General features: G+C 40.8%; 1 protein-coding gene across 1 annotated transcript in view; it reads left to right on the top strand.

The window, feature by feature from the left end:
* Nucleotides 1–317: 317 nt before the first annotated feature.
* The window catches only part of CLTRN (collectrin, amino acid transport regulator), a 31,355-nt gene continuing 13,243 nt past the window's right edge, over nt 318–18,429 (top strand). The window contains exons 1-4 of the mRNA XM_066356246.1: nt 318–508; nt 817–875; nt 6,112–6,197; nt 14,742–14,855. Coding sequence (XP_066212343.1) covers nt 451–508; nt 817–875; nt 6,112–6,197; nt 14,742–14,855 — 317 coding nt within the window. The 5' untranslated portion in view covers nt 318–450. The remainder of the gene's footprint in view (nt 509–816; nt 876–6,111; nt 6,198–14,741; nt 14,856–18,429) is intronic.

Below are 18,429 nucleotides of genomic sequence, written 5' to 3'. Positions count from 1 at the left end.
ACCCGAGATAGAAGGGAGTGATTTTAGCTTCCCAAACTGAGGTAGTTTATCTGTCAGCCAGATACTTGAGGCCTGAAAAGACGGAAAGTTCATGCCCAGGAAAACCTCCAGAGAGGACTAAATTCTTTCCACCCTGCACTGAACCAGACAACGAAGGGGCGGGGAGAATTCTGACTTTGAGTCAGCAGAGGAAACATTCTTTCAAGGTAGAGTTTGCAAAGGGCAGCTAATCTGTTTTCCAAACAGGTTTTCGTAAATAACTGACAGGAGATGGGCTGCTTTTTATCAAAGTATTAACCCAAGTGATGGGAGTTAATCATTAAACCTTCTAGCTGGTGGCTTGCTTGTTTCTCTGATATTCTAATCTGGGTCACAGAATGGCTAAAGCAGCTTTAAGTGGAAGGTGGATTATTTTTCCCTTGGTTTGCCTTCTGTTTCCTCTCTGAAAGAATGTTGTGGCTGTTCTTTTTCCTCGTGACTACTATTCATGCTGAACTCTGTCAACCAGGTATGTAGCCTTGAAACTTAAAAATAGATTAATAGTGTTCTAATGTTTGACAAGTCTTTGACTGAAAGACCTCTTTATTTTTCTAAATCTATAGACGTGTTGTGGCTTGAAAGTTGAGCCGATGTACATTTTATATGTTTAAAAAAAATTAAACCGTCTAAGGTGATTGCAGTTAAACTTCCCAGACTTGTGGGGGCACTTTCATTGCAGTTCTGTGTTTTCTTGAGTTGATTTGCATCAAATATTGGGATTATTAGGCTCTGTTTTGGCAGATATTATCATATACTGCTCTTTTTTCTTTTTGGCAGATGCAGAAAATGCTTTTAAAGTGAGACTTAGTATCAGAACAGCTCTGGGAGAGAAAGCAGTAAGTGGAAAACCTACATGTTCATTTGTAATTTTGTTTGCTAATGATACTGTGCTAATAATGAGCCTCTCTGGGTAGTTATCTTAAAGGTGTATAAATTGCTTCTAAGGACCTCAACTATGATCTTTTATTAAGGTAAAATATACATAGTAAAATAGAAATTGCTAACAAAATGATTTTGCCTAAAATATTAATCTACAGCGTATGTTAGAAAACGTGAAGTTTTGTATTACAAAAAGAAATTTACACCCTTGGACATTTTAACCCAGCATACTGGAGGAAAGGGGCCCGAGTCAGGCAGTTAGGTCTGGGTTGGGCTCTGTGCCTCACTATCGTGGCCATTTGAATTTTGTTAGCCTCAGTTTTATTGTCATCAAAAAAAGATTGTGTTCTCATTGAAAAGAGGTCATGTAACACCCACATAAGATCTTTCATAGCACAAAAAATTTCAAATTCTACTGAGAAGTTTAATTCTTCTTAAATATCAAAATAACAACATGAAGTATATGCTTATGAAATTGAAATTTAAAAAATACTCATGGAGCTTATGTAGTTTTGGAAACAGGAAACATTGCCAAATTAATAAAATGGTAATTTGTAATTTTAGTTTCAGTTTTCCAGTATGGTCTCTGAAAATTTCCCCCAATCGCAAGTGACAGTAACATGCCTCAGGCTAGAATAGTAAAGAAATAGAGTTATTCTGTTCGGAGGCAATGTACCAGAGTTTGATATTATCGCTCAGTGAGTAATAGTCACTACAGGAACCAACATTTATTGAGAACCTCGTTTACTTCCTAGCTGCGCCCCTTCTAAGCACTTTGCTTACATCAGCTCATTTAGTCCTCATAACAACCCTTTGAGGAAGGTGGTACAGGCAGGTATTCTTTCTCATCAGATGGATGACAGATACAAGAAATTAAGTAACATGCTCAAGATCTCAAGTCAGCAAGTAGCAGAGGTAAGATTTGAACCTAGACAGGCTGGCTTCAGAATCCATTCTCTCTATCAGTTTATATGGTTGATTATCTCAGGATGCTTTGAGAGCAGGAACCATGCTGGATTCTGGGACTGAAGAGAAGCTAAAATCAGCCTAGTTCCTGCCCTTGTGGGGCTTATAGTAGTGGGAGAATTGGTTGTCCATTAAATATTCAGTGAACCAAATACAAATGTGCAATCTGGACAAGTGTTACAGGAACAGAGAAATATAAGGGGTCTGTGAGGTCTGAAGCATGAGTAGAAGTGAACTAAGGAATAAAAGAAAAAAGAACAGAGGGAACAGCCTGTGCAAAGGCTTATTACATGAAGGAACTTGCTGAAAGTGAAGGGTGGAAGAAAGACTGAGGTGTCTGGAACTGGAGCAAGGAGGAGGAGTGTGACACGTGATGAGCTTAGAAAGAAAGGATGAGTCATAACAAAGAATATGTGGACGTGTTAGGGAGTTAATGTTATCTTTAAAGCAAGTGGGAGTTTTACAGAACAGATGTCATGGTAGAATTAGTGTCTGGAAGACAGTTTAACCACAGTGTGAAAGACATTGAAGTGGCCTAGAGTAGGAAGGAGGCACCGGTTAGGAGGTGATTGGAATAGTGTAGATGAAGGGCAATGTCCATTTATAATACAGCGCGCAGAGGGCGAGAGAGTAGTTAAGGGATTCGAGAGCCACAGGGATGGAATGACAAGGAAGAGAGAAGGAGGGGTCAAGGATGAAGCCTTTGTTTCTAATTATGCAACTCTATTTATGAGTCAGGTAACCAGGTGCAGATCAGACAAGAACAGGCTTTAATTTTGGACTTGTGTTGGAGCTGTTATTGACAAATAGGCAAGGACAGAGCTGGCTTCAGTTATATACTCCTGAGTCATTTGCTCTATGGTAAAATGGAAGGCTGGAGTAAATGGCAGTACTGAGGGCGAAAGTACACAGTGTCAAGAGGAGAGGGTGTAGAAGAGAGCTTTGAAGTTTCTCTAAAACTAGAAGCTCTTGTAAAAGAGGGGGAACCTGCAAAGGGAGTAGGAGGAAAAGCAGAAAACTCTTGTATCACAATAGGGAAGAGAGTGCTTCAGGAGAAAGGGAGATTTCAAGAGCGGCAGATGCTGCTGAGAGGTCAAACAAAATGATGCTGAAGAATGCTCATCATGTTAAGCAATGTAGAGGTCACTGGTAACTTTAAGAGAGCTTTTCTGTAAAGTGATGGAACTGAAGGCAGATAATGAAGGGGGTTAAGAAGAAGTGGGCAGTGAATGTATAATGACAGAAGTATGCACAACTCCTTTGAGAGTTTTGGCTGTGAAGAGCCAGAGACAGAAGGAGGCAGAAGACGGAGGGTTAAGTAAAGTGATTTGGTTTTGCTGTTGTTGTAATGGGAAAGATTTGAGTATGGTTGAAAGTCAGTGGACTGGCTCAAGTCAGCATTGGACAACAGGAGCGGGGAAACTGATGTTGTTAAAATCCTGAGAAGGGCAGAAAGGAAGTGCTCCCACAAGAGGTGAGCCATTGACAGGAGGAGAAATGTCTCATTTGACCCTTCAGCGAAGGATGTGTGCCTATGCAGGAAGTTTTGTATTTGGTGACGGGAGGATGGGGGAGTTTAAATTGATGACTTGAGGTGTATCTATAAGTTATGAAACAAGAGCGTCTAGTGAGAGTGAGATGTGAGGGAAAACTCTGGGATTTGGAAGGCCTGAAAGGGGCTCCGAATAGCCATTGTGAGCCATGAGAGAGAGAAAACTGATGGAGAAACCTAAGAGATTCCCAAGCAATTTGAGACTAGGTCAGTGATGGGCAATCTTTTGAGCTTGGTGTGTCAAAATTCACCAAAAAACCCAGCATAACTTGGGTGGTGTGTCACTTCAAGAAAAAACCCATAATTTTGCGATATTTATAGTTTAAATAACAAAAATGTATAATTGTAATATATAACTACATTTAATAAACCAAAACCTAATTATTTAACTTACCTGCTTAGTGACTTCTTTGTTCATCTGTCAGTTGGTTTCTTTTGTTGGTCTTGATATTATTTAACTTGTGTGAGGTGCCGTGAACTAAGATAAGTGAGGGGGAGGGGGAATTCTTTAACTAACCTGCCTATTAGTGACTTTTTTGTTGCTGAATTTCATTGGCTAAATCTTCAATTGAAGGTTGGTATTTTGTACACTTCAAGCCCAAGCAAGCACTACTAACTTCATCTGTTAATCTGTTTCTTTTGTTGGTTTTGATATTATTTAACATTGAGAATAAGGTCTCACAAAAGTACATAGAGGGAAAACTTGTGAGTAAAGCCATTGCTATATTTTTCAAGGTGCTAAAAGTGTCTGGTAATCGGTTCCAGGCACTCCAAATTTCCTGTTCATAGTGGCACTCCTCTTGATTCTCCAAGCAGCACCTTTCCAGATTCTCAAGCTTTGACCTAAGTTGACAAACACCTGAGCCCAGAGGCTGTCTTGAAATTCTGCAAGTTGCATCTTATGTAAATTAAGATGGCTGCCGCTATTTCTAATGGCGGGAAAGGCATCCATAGCACAGGCCCTCGCCTCTCCCAGCCTCCCCCTCACATATCTCAGTAATGATGGTCAATTAGAAATCCACGACACCCCAGAACAGTAGAGTAGATTGGATGATGACTGCTGTGGTTATGTGGTTGCTGGTATTGGCGATCACAGGGCCCCCAGAGATGTGTCCCCCACGGCATTCTGCTGCTCCTTGCTCTGGCAGCTGGACGTGAGGTCAAAGATCCCCAACTAGACTTGTTGTTTTGGCCTACAGACCTCCGGCACAGAGTGTCTATACTACAGCAAATGTTTTATCCTCGGCTACTGCACCTGGCCATGCAGGAGCCAAGGACAAAACATCCTTCTCAGCATGCGGCTCCATACTTCTCTGGTATGCGGCCGCGTGTCATCGAAAATGGCTACGCGTGTCAGTGCTGACATGCGTGTCATAGGTTTGCCATCACGGGGCTAGGTCATCGTGAATTTAGAGTTAAACTGACAAACCCTGTTTTGTGACTTTCTCCAGTAATATTTGATTATTCACCTGTATTGTGAGGTCACCACATTAGTTTACTAGAGCTGCTATAACAAATACCACAGACTGGGGCACTTAAACAAAACCTGTTTATTTTTTCTCAGTTCTAGAGGCTACATATCTATGACAAAGTGTCATTGGGTTGGTTCCTTCAGAGTCCCATGAGGAAAGCTTGCGTTCCAGTCTTCTCCTTGGCTTTGTGGATGGTGGTCTTCTTCCTGTGTTTTCACATGTCTCCCCACAGTGTGTGTCTGTATCCAAATTTCCTTTTCTTATAAGTACCAGTCATATTGGATTAGGGTCCACCCTATGGATCTCATTTTAACCTAATCACCTGCATAAAGACATGATCTCCAAATATTATTACATCCTGAGGTACTGGGATAGGACTTCAACATATAATTTGGGGGGGGGGACAATTCAGTCCATAACAGGCACATACACTCAAGTGTCCAGCTAAGAAACTAAAAAGAGAAATGGTACTGATGTTAATAAAGAAAAGGAAGCTGAGAGGAGGAATCAGGTTCTGAGGAAGAGGACAAAGGAGAAAGGAAACTGACTGTACTAATCCAGATGAGATCTCCAAATGTCCTATTTATTGACCAGCTACTAATACTGCAGATTCTGAAAAAGACAATGCAGTGTGAAATATACCACACTTGGAATGATAGAATGTCCAAGAAACACTATCCTGAACATTATGGTGACATGATTTATCATAGTCTCCAGTCTTTAGTATATAAGAAAGTTGAGAGTGGAGAGACAGAGAGAGAGAGATACCAATATGGCTACAATTAGAACCAGCGTGGCCCTGGTGGGTTGGCTCAGTGATTAGAGCAACAGGCTGGTATATGGATGTCCTGGGATCAATCCCCAGTCAGGGCACACAAGAGAAGTGACCATCTGCTTCTCCCTCCTCCCTCTCCCCCTTCCATCATTTTCCCATTCCTCTCCCATCCCTCTCCCCCTCTCCCCCTCTTTCCCCCTCTCTCCCCTCACTCTTCCCCTTGTCTGCCTCTGCCCATCCCACAGCCAGTGGCTCAGTGGCTCAATTGGTTTGAACTGGCACTGAGGCAAAGGATAGCTCGATTGATGAGCATCAGTCCCAGATGGGGCTTGCAGGGTGGGTCCCGGTCAGGGTGTATGCGGGAGTCTGTCTCACTGTCTCTCCTCCTCTTACTTCACTTTACATTTTCTGTTTTACTTCTCCTTCAGTATGCCTGGGATACAAATGAAGAATATCTCTTCAAAGCAATGGTGGCTTTCTCCATGAGAAAAGTTCCCAATAGAGAAACAACAGAGTAAGTAAAAAGTGAAAAATCTTGGTTGATAACTTGCAGTATTATTTGAAATAGTGTGATAATTTAAAACTTGACCTTGAAAATAATTTATTAATCTAATTTAAAGGGATGTACACTTTGGTTTAACATTAAAAACAAACTTTTATAATCTCACTCAGCTTGCAGTAAATGTCATGTTTTAATGATGCTCTTCGTCAATGAGCACTATGAAGATAAATATTAACACATTGTAGTCATGTCATAAGCTTTCTGAATTTCTATTGTATACATATTTCCCTTGCTGATAAGTGGATAGGGTAGATAAGAACTCTATTCTCATTGTATTAGTTGGCTCAGGTTAATACCACGGACTAGGTGGCTCAAACAACAAAAGTTTATCCTTCATAATTTTGGAATCTGGGAAGTTCAAGATGAAGGTGCTCATGCGACCTATTCTTCACATGAGCACCTTGAAATGGAGGGGGAAAGAGTGAGTTGTCTGGTGTGGCTTCTTCTTTTTTAAACTCTTTTTAAAAAATGTATTGATTTTGCCCTGGCCAGATAGCTTGGTTGGTTAGAACATCACCCTGAAGCACAGAGGGTGCTGGATCGCTCCCTGATCAGGGCACATACAGGGTCTGTCTGTCTCTCCCTTCCTTTCTTTCTAAAAATTAATAAAATAAACATTCAATTAAAATATATTAATTTTAGAGAGAGAGGAAGAGAGACAGAGAGAGAGAGAGAGAGAGAGAGAGACATAGATCTGTTATTGTATGTGCCCTGACCAATCAAGCTCTCTGACCAAGGACACCAATCCTATATTATTAGGGCTCTACTGTATGACTTAATTTAGCCATAATTACCTCTGATAGGCTCTATTTCAAAATATAGTAATAATTGGGATTAGGGCTTTAAAATGTGAATTTGGAGGGAGGGGGACAAATAAGTCCAGGGCACTCATTTTAAAAGTAACTTAAATATGTGTAGGTTTGTCCCACTGGTGATATCTATCATAGCACCTTGTTTGTTTTCTTAAAAACTTTAATACAATTTTTAATAGTTTTACATTTTTATTTATTCTTCCAGAAGAATTTTCTCTACTTGTAATGCTTCCTACCACTTTTATCTGTAATTAGGAGAAAGAACACTGCTGGTTTCTCCTCCTTCCTCACTTTTCCCCTTGAGAAGTAAAATGACTGATTTGATTAGTAACTGGAAGGAGAAATTGGGCACGAGGTCCCTTCTCTTTCAGAACTGTCCTGCCCTCAGACTGCAGCAATTTTTCTATGTTGCTCCCTCTACTAAGTACAGAATCTGGCCCTGCATGGGCAGGCACATGCACCTGGAAGGCTGTGTGTGCTGCTTACAGCTGAGGACCATTTAGACCAGGGGTAGTCAACCTTTTTATACCTACTGCCCACTTTTGTATCTGTTAATAATAAAATGTTCTAACCACCCACTGGTTCCACAGTAATGGTGATTTATAAAATAGGGAAGTCACTTTACTTTATAAAATTTATAAAGCAGAGTTACAGCAAGTTAAAGCATAGAATAATAATTACTTACCAAGTACTTTATGTCGGATTTTTGCTAAGTTTGGCAGAATAAATCTTTATAAAACAACTTACTATAGTTAAATCTATCTTTTTATTTATACTTTGGTTGCTCCACTACCACCCACCATGAAAGCTGGAATGTCCACTAGTGGGCGGTAGGGATCAGGTTGACTACCACTGATTTAGATCGTTAGGTGCACATCATAAGGTGTTCAGTGTTTTACATACCACTCCAGTGTGTGGCCATACCTGCTTCAGTTCAGTTCTGTATGGGGCACTGTAAAGGAATTGATCTCATTTCAGGATTTTTTTTTAATTAGGAAGGAAGTTTGCTGATTAAAGTAATATCCTCCAACCACTATTTTATATTTTGGTCTCCTATCTGCTTCATTCTTTCATCTTAATTTTATAATACTTCAGAAGCTAGCAAAAAGGATCACTATTTATTGGTCTTCCTCAAACCCACAATATAATACATGGGATGTGAATATAAAGAAAAAGCAGAAGAGGGGGGCAGGGACACAGTGTGATGTGAGTTTTGATCAGACAGCCCTGAGCTTTAAAACAATATTTTATTCATTGATTTTTAGAGAGAAAGGAAGAGACACAGACACTGAGACAAAGAGAGAGGAAGGGAAACATCAATGTTGTTCCACTTCTTCATGCCGTCATTGGTTGATTTTTCTTGTATGTGCTCTGACCAGGGCCCGAGCCCACAACCTCAGCATGGCAGGATGACATTCTAACCATCTGAACTACCTGGCCAGGGCTGCTCTGAACTTTTTGGTAGCCATAAGTGACAAGAAACCTACCCCAACTGCTCCAAAATGCCATCAAAGAGAGGGGAAAGTAGAGCTGACAGAGCACCCAAAGGCGATGGTGTGAGAAACATGGACCTCTTTCTTCATTGTGGTCTGCGGAGGCCAGCCTATTGACCACACTTTTGTGGGTGGAGCGATAGAAGGAAATTAAGAACTGGAAGTGTATGATGGGGTGAGCCCTGAGATTTTATGATGGATAAAACTATTTTCCACACAGCATAAGACCCAGACCCAAGAGGCTGGCCCTGGTAGAAGTTATAGGAAGATGGACTCAATTGATTCTTCTGGAATCATCACTTAGAAATCTTGATATCAACTGGTTTTCTAGATATTTTTGGACTCTTATGGAAGAGGGATCAAAAAATTTAAATGATAGAAAGTTCTGGTTTCATTATGTCATGTTACTTGAAATTATTCTTGGGACTTCCATTGAAGACAGCCACCTCATTCAAATGATTGAAAGATATTCCCAATATTTTACAGTAAGGTTTCTTCCAGATTTATTAAAATAATTTCACGGAGATTTTAAAATGTTGTAAGTCATTTCTATGGAAGACGTAATCTAAGTTTCAACTTCAGTCTATTTCCCAATTTATCTAATTTACTCAAATATTAGCTTTTAAGATATTTTCTCATTTTTAGCAAGCGAGGTGGGAGTCTAATTGAGGCATGGCATTCTCTTTCAGAGTTAAATGGTTTAGGGCATGGATGGTTCCTCCTCTGCCTAGTCTTCAAGGAAAAGTCGTATGATCGGAATAAGGAACAACGTGCTGTTGTGTCCATGGAAAGGGGATTAGCAGTCTTGTGCTTCTAAGACAGCAGCCAGCTCCTATTAGGCCTTTTGATTTCCAGAAACAAGAGCCCCATTTTTACCACCCTTGGACGCAGTTGGCCCTATCTGGCGCCATTGAGGAGGTGGCAGTGGAGCCAATTCTTAGAGAATCCCCTTCAGACCAGGGCTCCTCACACTTGAGGAAAGGCAGGACCCTTTTACCATTCCAGTGACTTGATCAAAGCAGCCACTGTGTATGCACTGAAATAATTTCTTGGTAAAAACGACTGGTAGAAATGATTATGAAAGTAGGTTTTAAGAATTCCAGCAGAACCCCCTATATTTATCGTCTGTTAATGTATATTTTCTTTTTATCTGTGCTAATGGCATTTCAGTCTGTTGACTGGAGGTATAGTTGACATACATGATTATATTAGTTTCTGGTGTGCAACATAATGATTCAATTATTTGTTTATATTGGGAATGTCACCACAATAAGTTTAGTTAACATTTGTCACCGTACACAGTTACAAGCATTTTCCCTATCATAAGAACTTTTAAGATTTAGGTATTTCAGTTATTTATTCCATCAAAACACACTTTAAAAGACATATTTAACTCAATGGTGCTTGTTGGTTGATTAACTTTTTCAATTTGTGCAAATCTCAAAGGTTCAGTGTGGTTGTATTTGGATGAAAGAACATGGAAAAAGGCATACAATTTGTTCATACAGTTGAATACTCAACAGAATTTTTTTTGTATGTTTCTGAAGTGAGAAGCGGGAAGGCAGAGAGACAGATTCCCACATGTGCCTGACTGGGTTCCACTCGGCGTGCCCACCCGGGGGCAATGCTCTGCCCATCTGGGGCGTTGTAACTGGAGCCATACTAGGGCCTGAGGTGGAGGCCAGGGAGCCATCCTCAGCTTCAGGGCCCACTTTGCTCCAATGGAGCCTTGGCTGCGGGAGGGGAAGGAAGAGATAGAGAGAAAGAAGAGGGGGAAGGGTGGAGAAGCAGATGGGCAGTTCTCCTGTATGCCCTGACCGGGAGTTGAACCTGGCACTTCCACACGCTGGACCAGTACTCTACCACTGAGCCAACCAGCTAGGGCCCACAACAGAAAATTAAAAAATAATTTTTATGCAAGTATTCAGACCACCTTTATGCTGATGGATAGTAATATTGCATATTTTTATGTAACTTTTTTACTCCTAAGTAAGTGTGTATCTTTTAGGTAGTTATCAATGATGACAATGAGAACTGTTATTAATTTATCAATTGCTTTCTTTTGTGTCATATCTATAGTTTATTATACAGTATCCAGACTTTTTAAATTACTCTTTGGCCTTTGCTAAATTATATCTCTATATTAAATTATATCTGCATATGTTTTACATTGAAATAATTTTAGACTTTAAAAAAGAGTTGTACAGATACAGAGAGTTCCTGTGTAACAATGGGTCACAACCTGGGATGACTGTGTGCCCCATCCTCATCCTAGAACATGTGGAAATATGAGAACGTTATTGGTTTTAAAACTGAGCTGGGTAAGGGGCTATAGTGAAAGAGAGGTGGTAATGTAATGTACTGGGTAGACACCAGAGATGATCAAAACTTCCTACTAGGCCCAGGGCAGCCCCCAACACAAGGACTACCCCCCAGTTGTCAAAGTGCTGAGTTGGAGAAACGCTGCTTCACTGTTTGCTCACTGCTTCCCCTAAAGTTATCACCTTACCTAACCAATGCATTCCTCAGAACTCATGAATTAATGCTGGATCAATGCTCTTGGCACGAGACATTACAATTTGGTATTGTCTGAGGATATCCCCTGATTTATCGGAGTATAACACTTTTTGGAGAAGAGAATCACAGCGGTGAAGTAGCCTTCTCCACATCTGGTGTTATGGGTGCACCATGTTCACATCACATCTGGAGATGTTGAACTTGATGTTTTGGATCATGTGGCATCCTCCAATTTTCCCTTTTCAACCTGTATCTGTTAGAAGCAACTCTCTAAGCCCATTGACTTGCATCCCAATGGAAACATTGAACACAATGAAGCAATTTGAATTCATAGTTAGGGATGTGCAGTTCCAAGGTGAGGGGACAGAGGGAAGTATCTGGGACCCCTGTTGTGTTGGTGGAGTGCATGCATTCATTCTCCTTGTATTTTATGTCCTCTACAGCACTTCTCCCAGCAGCAGTGCACACATTTATTTACTCAGTTATCTTCTGTTTCTATCCCTTTAGACAACAAGCTCCATGGGAGAAGGGACTTTGCTTTGTTTACGGCATCTTTCCTTGACTCTCTTAAAAAAGTACCACAAAATTCTGTTTGAGCAGCATTTAAAGAGCTTTAGGTGGAAAGAAAACATAGGCAGAGTGTTCTAGTGACCACCTACCTGGCTCTTGGCCTCCTCTCTTATGCCAGCAGATTTACTTTGTATTTGTTTAATTTATGCAAATAGATGTTCTACCACAGAACATACCACTCCTACGTTTTTCATCTAATAGAGTAATTTTGAGATTGCTCCTTTTATAGAACTGTGTAGTTTTATTCAGTACCTTCTCACTGGGGATGGTTTCTGTCCTTCAGGGGTATCTGCAGTGCTGGCAGAGATTTTTGATTGTCACTACATGAGGTGGCCTAATGACAAGTACTTGATAGAGGCCAGGGTTGCTGCCAAACATCCTGCAATGCACAGCACATCCAGCCGGCACGAATTACCTGGCTCAGTAGTTGGACAACCCTGGGCTCTTTCTTCCTTGACTCTGTGAACTAGAACTGGCTGGATAGCACATACTGCATTACTTGATCCATTCCCCTACTGCTGGACATAGGGGCTGTTCCAGTGCTCAGCAGTGACAAACAGCGCAGCAGAGAACAACCCCACTGATCTCTCTCTCTTTCTCTTTCCCTCTCTCTCTCTCTCTCTCTCTCTCCCCCTCTCTGTCTTACTCTATAAGAGAGGTGCTGGTGTCTGCATTCTGTTCTAGGAAAACTTGCAGAACTCTGCACCCACTGACACCCACAGCTCTGCCTGGGATTGCAATTCTCACCTCTTTGCCAGCATTTGCTTTTATTGAACTGTTTAATTTTTGCCAACCTGAAGAGCTTAAATGAGTAGCTCATTTACAAAAGAAAAACTTTACACTGGCTGACTATTAATGAGGCAACAGTATAAATTATTCAGATGCCACAGCACTTTGCTAATTTTTTACAGCCTTTTATTTTTTAAAACTTAGTTATGGATTATTGGTTTTTAGAGAGAGAGGAAGGGGGTGGGGGAAGACAGAAGGAGGGAGATAGGGAGGGAGGTAAGAAGGGAGGGAGGGAGGAAGGGAGGGAGAGAGAAAGAATGAGAGAGAGAGAGAGAAACAAGTATCTGTTCCTGTATGTGCCCTGACCTGGGATTAAGCCTGAGACCTTTGCATATGGAACAACACTCTAACCAACCCACCTTTCTGGGGGCCAGGTCTCAGTGTTTATATTTTATCTTTATTTTTTAAAATTGAATTTACTGCGGTGACACTGGTTAATAAAACGGTACAGTTTTCTGGCGTACAATTCTATGACACATCATCTGTATATTGTACGGTGTGTTCCCCACCCAAGTCCGGTCTCCATCCATCACCACTTGTCCCTCTACTCAGTAGAGTCTACTGTCTTCTCCCTCCCCCACCCCCTTTCCCTGTGGTAACCACCATGCTCTTGTCTGTGCTTGAAGCTTTGTTCTTTTTTCTCCTTAAGGCCTTCATCTTTTTCACCCAGCCCTAACTCCTTCACCTTTGGCATTCTATAAAATTGGCGGAAATGTTTTTGCCAAGCACACATCATTTTATTTTTTTTTAATGTCTGATACTTTGGTATCTGTTTCAAAAATGTCATTTTGGGAAATCAAGCTTGACTGTTTCTGCCAGTAGAGGTCACTGTCTCGGTGGTTCTCCACCAGTGTGATTACACACACACACACACACACACACACACACACACACACACACACCCCTCTCCCAAGCCTCCACCGCCACCCCGTGGAATACTTGGCAATGACTTGATTCTCACAATGTGGGTATATTCCTTGCTGGCACCTAGATATTAGAGACCAGGCATTCTGCTAAAACCCTGCCATGCAGAGGACAGCAGGACAGCACACAACCAACAGCAAAGGGTCATCCGGCCCCAAATGTGAACAGTTCCATGTTGCCGAAACTGTGGTGGAGAAGAAATCCTAATAGATGGACCTTGGAAAGACCTTGGAAAGAAATACTATGACAATCTCTATGACAAGAACAATGCCTACATTATTATTTAAAATAAGAATAAACCTTTACCTGACCTGTGGTGGCGCAGTGGATAAAGCCTCGACCTGGAATGCTGAGGGTCGCCAGTTCAGAACTCTGGGCTTGCCTGGTCAAGGCATATATGGGAGTTGATGCTTCCTGCTCCTCCCCTCTTCTCTCCCCCCCTTCTAAAATGAATAAATAAAATCTTAAAAAAATTAAAATAGGAACAAACTTTTAAGTATACCAACTGGACAAATGGAAGAGAGATGCCTTCCTGATAAGTGTGTTCTGAGAAAAGGCAGGGTGGGCCTGTGGGAGGAAGGCCCAGGGTGGATCCTGGTAGTGTTTCCGTATGTTGCTGCTGCCACCTAAGGAGAGGGGGCCTGGGGCTGGCACAGCTGCCAGCTGAGGTGTTAGGAGGGGACCTGGCCGTGTCCTTGACTCATGCAGGGGAACAGCAGGCTCACTAGGCTGAAAGAACTGTGTCATTGAGTCTCAGGCTGTGGTAGTGGCAGGGCCTCGACCAACAGGACACGAGGATGACCTCAGGCTCCCAGTTTTCCGCTGAGGCTGTGACTGTGCCGCCTGGGCTGGGCGTGTCCTTGCATCAGGGTGGGCGGCAGACAGGGAAGGCTCAGGGAGGGTGGCGGCAGTGTTCCCCTCTGATGCTGTTGCATCGGGAGCTGATGCCCAGGACTGGGCACTAGGCAAAGGATCACTTGCTCTCTCCGTATGGGTGTGAAGGCACACACCTGCTTTGCTTGGTGTGTGGGCTCTCAAACCAGAGTGGTCCCTCGAACCTCCTTTCTCTCATCTGGCATTGGCTCAGAGCCTTCAGCACGGTCCTCTCTGCCCGGGGGTCAGGGTGCTCTTGTGTGGCTGGACACGTGTCGTGCTCACGAGAAACAACTTTGATGGTTTTCGGACTTTGGATGCACTGGGGGTGAGGGGTATTCCAAAGCCCCGCTTCATGTTTCTCTTGTGATTGCTGGGAAATTCAGCTCTTTGAGGGTCTGACGGGGTGGCTGGATGGGAAAAGCATCTCTTAAAATGGTAATAATAGCAGAGTAAATGTCTGATGAAATTTTTATTTTTCTAAACTGTGTTTTTTTTTTCCTTCTAATGTTCTGCAGAATTTCCCATGTTCTACTTTGCAATGTAACCCAGCGGGTGTCATTTTGGTTTGTGGTTACAGATCCTTTGAAAAACCACACGCTGCCTGCTGAGGAGATACGATCAGCTATAAGGTAATCACACTGAAATACACCTTATACCAGTAAATCAACTTGTTGATTTATTCCACTCTTTTCATAGGTATTAAAGTATTTTCTCTCTACTTCGCAATATTTATTTAAAATGTTAAAGATTTTGTTTTGTTAATTTACATTAGAGATTAGTGTAGATTAGTGATTCTCATCTAGGAATAAATTTGCCTCCAAACTTGACAATGTTTGCAGCTGTTTTTGTTGTTATAGTGAGGGGATGGTTGCCGCCAGCATCTAGTAGGCAGAAGTTAGGGGTGCTGCTAAACATCTTTCTATACCCGGGACAGCATCTGACAACAAGGAGTTATTCAACCCCAAATGTCAGTCATGCTGTGGTTGAGAGAGCCTGGTTTAAATATTAACTAAGAATGTTTTATACTGTCTTCTTTCAGCAAGAACACCTTGTATAGCACTGTTGTGAGAACGCTCATCATGTGGATTCCCAAACCTGAATGCTTAAGTCAGGGGTCCCCAAACTTTTTACACAGGGGGCCAGTTTTCTGTCCCTCAGACCTTTGGAGGGCCAGACTATAAAAAAAAAGCTATGATCAAATCCCTATGCACACTGCACATATCTTATTTTAAAGTAAAAAAACAAAACGGGAACAAATACAATATTTAAAATAAAGAATAAGTAAATTTAAATCAACAATCTAACCAGTATTTCAATGGGAACTATGGGCCTGCTTTTGGCTAATGAGATGGTCAATGTCCGGTTCCATATTTGTCACTGCTAGCTGTAACAAGTAATATGATGCACTTCTGGAGCCATGGCGCGTGCATCCTGCGTCACCGGAAGTAGTACTGTACGTGAGCCATGCTGTGCTTTGCGGCGCTGCTACATACAGTACTCCAGGAGCACAGGACGCACTGTGCTCCTCTCACTGACCACCAATGAAAGAGGTGCCCCTTCCAGAAGTGCAGCAGGGGCCAGATAAATGGCCTCAGGGGGCTGCATGCGGCCCGCAGGCCATAGTGTGGGCACCCCTGGTTTAAGTTTTCAATTCTGTTTTTTTCTTCTTGCTTACTTTCCCTATTTTGGTTTCCTCTTATCACTTATAAAATGAGAATAATTATAGTACCCCTCTCTCAGAGTTGTTGAGATGATTAAATGCAAAGTATATTGAGGGACAAGTCACACCTCTGACTTTTATTCAAAAGCTATAACAATACTTAGATTTCTTGGGTCTCTAAGAACTTATCTTTCTTAGTCAATGTAGTCTTTACCTTTAAAAGATACCTTTTAATTTTTTTTAAATTTTTCATTTACAGTTTACATTCAATATTATTTTGTATTAGTTTCAGATGTAGCATAGTGGTTAGAGACAATCATATACTTTACAGAGTGGTTCCCCCTGATATTTCCAGTACCCACCTGGCAGTATACATACTTATTACATTATTATTGACTATATTCCCCGTGCTGTACTTTACATTCTTGGGACTATTCTGTAACTACCAATTTGTAAAAGATAACTTTTTTTAAAAAAAAAGGTTAAATTATAATTCATACAAATAAAAAATAAATGTTATAGAAGATTTTAATATTTTATTAATTAATGAGGAAACTAGTAAAATATTAAAACTAGTTCAAAGAAGATTTCAAGGAACCATGCATACATAGGAATCAAGGAATGGTGATGTTCATTTAGAAAAAGATATACCATTCTACTCACCAGGTAGTCATCAATCATGTTCCACCAGACACAATTCACTTTATTTTCTCTGAACAGGAATCATTTACAGTATATTAGTTTTACATACAACTCACAGACTTACAAAATAACTCAAAGACAATAAAAGGTAGAAATTGTCTGCAAAGGTGCACTTACTTGCCAGACATTTAGTGATTTTCTTTTTACCTATTTCAAGTTAACTCAGTTTTTCCTGACAGTTCTTCTCCCCTTCTCCTTGTGATCATAACAAGCTTTCAAAATTGAAATGTATTCTTTACTTCAGAGTAGCAGAAGGACTCGGTTTGTTTTTATTTTAATTAATGTGCACTTTGTGTGTCAAAAATTCAAACCCCACACTTGATTAATGTTGGGCAAAGGTGTATTGAAAGAAACAAACTATTTCCCAAAAATGAAACAATGAATCAAAGTAACTCTCTTTACATATGATTTATAAGTTACTGAAATGCACATTGTTCTCTTCACCAGGGAGAAATATCTAGTAAAAGAACTCATTTGCTTTCTGTAAAATATTAACATTTAAGTTGATGAGTATATAATCAAATGCCAAAATTTTTGTGTGAACAGTCATCTGTTTCCCTTGCTGAAGCAAAGATATTGATGAGCTACACCAATGGGAAATTATTTGATTTGCTTTAACAAAAAGGTGTGAACTAATCTGTTCCTGTACTTTTGCTACTAAGAATACTGTTAAGATACACCACTTAGGTAGTAAAAATTAAGAATATTGTATTTCATGTGCAAGGGGTTTTGTTCAAGCCCTGTGATTTGGGAGGGCCATACGGAAAATGAAAGCACTGTGGTTAAACCAGGCTTTACTTCATGAGAGGAGGAAGAGTGAATGTTTGGAGTGAAGGTCAAGGATGTTGACCAGGGGTAGTCAACCTTTTTATACCTACCACCCACTTCTGTATCTCTGTTAGTAGTAAAATTTTCTAACCGCTCACCGGTTCCACAGTCATGGTGATTTATAAAGTAGGGAAGTAACTTTACTTTATAAAATTTATAAAGCAGAGTTACAGCAAGTTCAAACATATAATAATAATTACTTACCAAGTACTTTATGTTGGATTTTTGCTAAGTTTGGCAGAATCAATCTTTATAAAACAGCTTACTATAGTTAAATCTATCTTTTTTATTTATACTTTGGTTGCTCTGCTACCGCCCACCATGAAAGCTGGAATGCCCACTAGTGGGCGGTACGGACCAGGTTGACTACCACTGATGTAGATGAATATGTTCACACAAATTGTCTGTTTCAAAGAGCTGTGTATGGGTTGAGGATGGCTAAAAAAATGAGAATTTATGTCAGGGAATGGATAGGACTCATTGGGATTGTATGAAAATAAAGGAAACAGTAACAAGAGAGAAGGACAGAGTGAAGAGAAGTGGTACTTAGAGCGTAGGTAAGAGGAATTTCAAGGGTGAAGAATCTACATGGTTGTGCAAAATAATACTAGTTCCACCAAATGTTTGCATAACTCTTTTTAGCTCACAAGACATGTTCTTATGCATCTGTGGCATGTACTACCAACACCAGTCATTTTGAGTCCTTATTCTTATTCTTTGTTTATAAATGAGGAAATTGAGGCTCAGAGTGATTAATTCATTTGCTAAGGCCACCATGCTAGAAAAATAAAGAGTGAGGACTTGAACCCAAGCATGCTGCCACCATGTCCAGTGATTTTTTTTCTCTCTACTAGAGCGTTTACACCTATGGAATTAGGTGAGGGAATAACTGACCCGTTCTAAGATGTCTGTTTTAACTGTGTTGTGATGGCCTGTCCCTATTCCAAGGCAACATTGGCTGAAAGACATTCTTGTTGATTGATACCTATTGAGGATTTCAGTGGTGGACTGAG

This window comes from Saccopteryx leptura, chromosome X (genome assembly GCF_036850995.1).
Source record: "Saccopteryx leptura isolate mSacLep1 chromosome X, mSacLep1_pri_phased_curated, whole genome shotgun sequence".
In the NCBI taxonomy this organism is placed as follows: domain Eukaryota; kingdom Metazoa; phylum Chordata; class Mammalia; order Chiroptera; family Emballonuridae; genus Saccopteryx; species Saccopteryx leptura.
This window is presented reverse-complemented; position numbering and strand designations above follow the sequence as displayed.